Source organism: Theropithecus gelada, chromosome 20 (assembly GCF_003255815.1).
Source record: "Theropithecus gelada isolate Dixy chromosome 20, Tgel_1.0, whole genome shotgun sequence".
Taxonomy (NCBI): domain Eukaryota; kingdom Metazoa; phylum Chordata; class Mammalia; order Primates; family Cercopithecidae; genus Theropithecus; species Theropithecus gelada.
This window is the reverse complement of record NC_037688.1, coordinates 51809417-51813832: the sequence shown is the minus strand read 5'-3', so window position 1 is coordinate 51813832 and position 4416 is coordinate 51809417. Positions and strand designations below refer to the sequence as shown.

General features: G+C 63.0%; 1 protein-coding gene across 1 annotated transcript; it reads right to left on the bottom strand.

Moving 5' to 3' along the window:
- Positions 1-3140: 3140 nt before the first annotated feature.
- LOC112613877 (tryptase alpha/beta-1) lies at positions 3141-4411 on the bottom strand (the record flags this gene model as incomplete). Its single annotated transcript, XM_025369752.1, has 4 exons — positions 3141-3615; positions 3699-3862; positions 3990-4255; positions 4365-4411. Coding segments are annotated over 4 exons (642 nt in total), but the record flags the coding sequence as incomplete, so codon positions are not given.
- Positions 4412-4416: the final 5 nt, after the last annotated feature.

Here is a 4416-nt window from a genome sequence, read left to right as displayed (position 1 = left end):
GGTGTCTGCCCACTGTAGGGAGAAGAAGGAGGGCCCGCCTGACCCTTGGACCTGCTGGGCGTGGGGGGTAGGGGTGGCCACACACCTGCTGTCAGGCAGGGCGGGAGGACGGAGGAGGCGGGAGCTCCACAGACGGCCCCACCTGTTCCTTCTGCACATCTCCTAAGAAGGGTCATCACCTCCATTTATCCCCATGTGGATGCCACAGCCCTGGCACCAAGTGGCCGGCAAGGCTCAAGGGCACAGTGGTGAAGGACAGAAAGCAAGCACCACTTCTCACCCTATGTCTGCTCCGGGGCCAGGGCTGAGGGAGAGGTAAGTGTTCCTATCAGTGTCGCCCCCTCTAAGAAACGCTCCCTGGTTCCCTCGGCACACTGGCCCCCTCTCCTCCATCCTCTGGGAGCCCAGTCCTCGGGGTTCCTCAGGACGGTCCCAATCAAGGCCCAGCAGCCCCATGGAGACAGCTCAGGCCCTCGTGACAACCACCCTCTGAGAAGTCCCTGTCCCCACATCCGGCAGCAGGTCCCGTGCTCGCTCGGCAGATCAGATGGGCGCCGTTTCGCTGCCCAGCCTGGACTGGCCCTTCCTAACCGTCCTGGCCGCCCCAGCCTGATGACCCAGCTGATAAGGGGCCCTGGGCAGTGCCCGGGACTTTCCTGCCCCCCTCCCCAGATCCAAATCACAGGCCAGGTTGGAGGGTCCGCCTGAGACCCTCTAGGTCAGGGATCCCCTCTTTGATGTAGGGAACTGATGCACGGGGATGGAATTGCCTGACCACCCACCAGGGTGTTGCCTCCTGGGCACAGACGTGGCCTCCTGCACGCCAGCGCGGGGGGCAGCCACGGCTCTGAACTGTAGGTTCAGTGTTTTTCCTGGTGACGAATAAGGACAACACCAGTCTCTCCCTTCGCATGCGGGGCCAGCAGTGCACCCACGACCGGGCACCCTCCTCCCTCACGGCGGCCGCACACCTGACGGCAGGGGCACACCTGGAGGGGTTGCCTTAGGGGAGGCAGGACAGTCCCATCCCACACAAGGGAGTAGAGTCTGAGCCACCAGTCCGTGGCCCAGGGCACCCCTACCCAGGGCGATGTCATCCAGTGGGGAGGGAGCCTGAGGGGCAGGGTCTTCATGGAACCAGGTCCTCTAGTCCTGACCTCGAGGGCTGTCCCCAGGTCCCCACAGGCGGAGACTTCAGGGCCCTCACCTGTCCCAATGCAATTCACCTGCAGCACTGGGGACCCCGTCTCTCTGCCTGTGCCCCAGCATGCCGCTCCCAGCAGTGTGTTCCACACCACCCAGATTCCAGGACTGCTGGGGAGAAGGAAACTCCACACACCATCCCATGAGCCCCACATTCCTGTGACGTGGTGCCTTCCCCCCCCCCCCGCCCCGTCGAACAGGAGAGCCAACTGAGGAACAGGGAGGGGGCCTGGACCTGGCAGTGGCCCCCAGCATGGTGGGGTCTCCTGTAGCTCAGGACCCTGGGAGACCTGGGGTTGCTTCTGTCTACAGTAACCTGGCCACCTGAGCGCTGTTCCCTCAGTAGGAACCCTGGACCCCCCACTCGCCCTCCCCCTCACACCCCCGGGGACAGGGAACCAGGGCCTCCTGCCAGCAGCCACGTGGGTGATCTTGGAGCAGGTCCCCCTGTCCCAGTCAAAACGCAGGTGGCTGCGGCCGTGGCCAGCGGCCTGCCTGCCACGTCCTGAGAGACCCTTCCTGCTGAAGCTGGCGCTCACTTCCGCCAGTGTCACTGGGCTGAGCTTCGGCGAGCTTCCCGGGAATCTTGGATCTAATTTGGGAAGCTCTGGGACTGGAGCCTGCCCCGCCCCCTCCACCTAGTGGCCGGCCCCTGCTGTCCACCTTCCCTTACACCGGAAACCCCGGGTCTGTGTTGCTTCCCTTCGGGGTCTCATGCCTCCGACTCCCACCCCGCAAAACCGTCGCTGGGCGTGCGGAAGTGCTTCTAGGGGCTCAGTGCTCACTGGGAGTCACCCCGTGTTGTCCCTGTGATCCCTAGAAGGTGGGATGGGCCAGAGGGAGGAAGGAGGGCTGGAGTTCCAGATCCATCTTCATAAACGACGCTGGGCCTGCAGGACAGGAGCCGAGGGATGGGCTCCTGGTGCCCCTCTGCCCCTGCCCTCCAGGGGCTGCAGAGACAGAGGTCACGTTGGACTGAACAGGGCACTGGGAGTCGAGTCCACCGCTTTCGAGGACAGAGGTCATTTGCAGACTGAATGCACATCTCTGCATCGGACAGTTGGAAGGAAAGAGTGAATGGTTTCTTAGAGTTTTTTTCAACCAGAATAGCCTAGTCCCACATTTCATTTATGAGTATAATCGCGTTCAAATATAAAACGCAAACAAGAGCCTGGGATAAAATGCAATACTCGCCAGATGCAAAGGGCTCACGTATTGATGCAGAGAAAGACCTCAAAATGAATTTGAAAATCTGAAACTCAGGCCGGGTGCGGTGGCTCACACCTGTCATCCCGGCACTTTGGGAGGCCGAGGCAGGTGGATCACTTTGAGATCCGGAGTTCGAGACCAGCCTGGCCAACATGGTGAAACCCCATCTCTCCCGAAAATAACAAAAATTAGCCGGGCATGGTGGCGGGCGTCTGTAATCCCAGCTGCACGGGAGGCCAAGATGGGAGGATCGCTTGAGCCCAGGAGTTCAAGGCTGCAGTGAGCCCTGATCACACCACTGCACTTCAGCCTGGATGACAGAAGTGCAGGCTGAGTGAGATCCTGTCTCAAAGCAAACAACTGGGCAAAGCAAAAGCGTTGGACGGAGGGGCCGGGAGAAGACCTCGTGAGAAGCGCGGGGTAGGGGCTTGTGATGGGCAGCCCCAGGGCTCCCAGTGACCATGCTCTCTCTTGACCGTTGTGGGGACCTGGCCGTCCTTTACAATCATCTTTAAATTGCCGGAGTGGCTCTGTGTGACCTGAATGCTGGGTGCGTTGTGTGGGGAGAAGCCATCCCCAGGGACCAGGGCTGCCTAGGAGACCCCATCCCACAGTGAATGGCTGTGCCTTGGGGGCCGGGAACCCGCAGCTCCGGCAGCTGTCCCCAGCACACCTGGACGCCTCCTCCCCCAGTGACATCCACAACCAGAAACAGCAACCCACACCAGTGATTTTCATGCACTTTAATGAGGTCCAGCGCTCAGAAGGATTAGCACCCACCACCAGCTAGCTGGGCAGGGGAGGGCCGGAGGGCCCCGTGCAGGGGTCAGGCTCAGGACAGGGGAGGGGGCTCAGGATGGGGAAGGGTCCTCAGGACAGGGGAAGGGGCTCGGGACAGAGCAGGGGGCTCAGGACAGGAAGGGGCACTCGGGACGGGGCAGGGAAGGTGTGGGGGACAGTCGCCACCTGGATCGGAAGCAGTGGTGGTTTGGACAGAAGGGGCTGGCCCTCTGTTGACCTGGGTGACACAGGCCTGGCTCAGGGCTTCTCGGGGACGTAGCGGTGGATCCAGTCCAAGTAGTAGGTGACGCGAGTGTAGATTCCGGGCCGGCTGGGCTGGGCACAGCCCTCGTCCCAGCTGACCACTCCCGCCTGCAGCCAGGTGCCATTCACCTTGCAGACCAGGGGCCCTCCGGAGTCGCCCTGTGAAGGGCAGGGGTCAGCGCTCGCCAGCCAGGCCCAGGCGTGGGGACTGTGGTGCGGGACGGGGAGCACGCAGAGCCCACCTGGCAGGAGTCCCTCCGGCTGTTCCCGGCACACAGCATGTCGTCACGGATGATGCGGACATCGTCTCCCGTGTAGAGGCCGGAGTGGTATTTCGCATCACAAATGTGGTTTTCCATTATGGGGACCTTCACCTGCTTCAGGGGAAATGGCGGTGGGAGGGGCTCTGCGGGTGGGGAAGAGGGTGCAGACTCAGGAGGGGGCCCGGCAACCGCCACCCGGAGCCAGAGGGAGCCCAGGGGCTGGGCTGTGGCTAAGACCCAGCACCCACTTCCCACTGTCCCCAGCCCCACCATCTTTGTTCACGTCACCCCAGCCGGTGACCCAGCACGGCGTCCCCGGGGGGAAGGTCTCCGAGGCAGGGGGCAGGGTGACCGTGTGGACGTGGCTGGAGACGTTCACGGGCTCCTCCAGCTCCAGCAGGGCGATGTCCGCCCCGATCTGCACAGTGTAGAACTGCGGGTGCACGATGATCCTGCTGACCGGCAGCAGCTGGTCCTGGTAGTAGAGGTGCTGCTCCCGCAGCTGCACCCTGAGGTCGGCCAGATCCTTGACATCCCTGGCCAGCGGAGGCTCCCATTCAGGGCCCTGGGCAGCCTCCAGGAGCACCCGGGAGCCAGGGCACACATCCGGCCCTCGCCCACCCCACCAGGCCCCGGGAGACTCACGGTCCCACGCAGTGTGCCGCGGTCAGCACCCACTGGGGGTGGATGAGGGAGC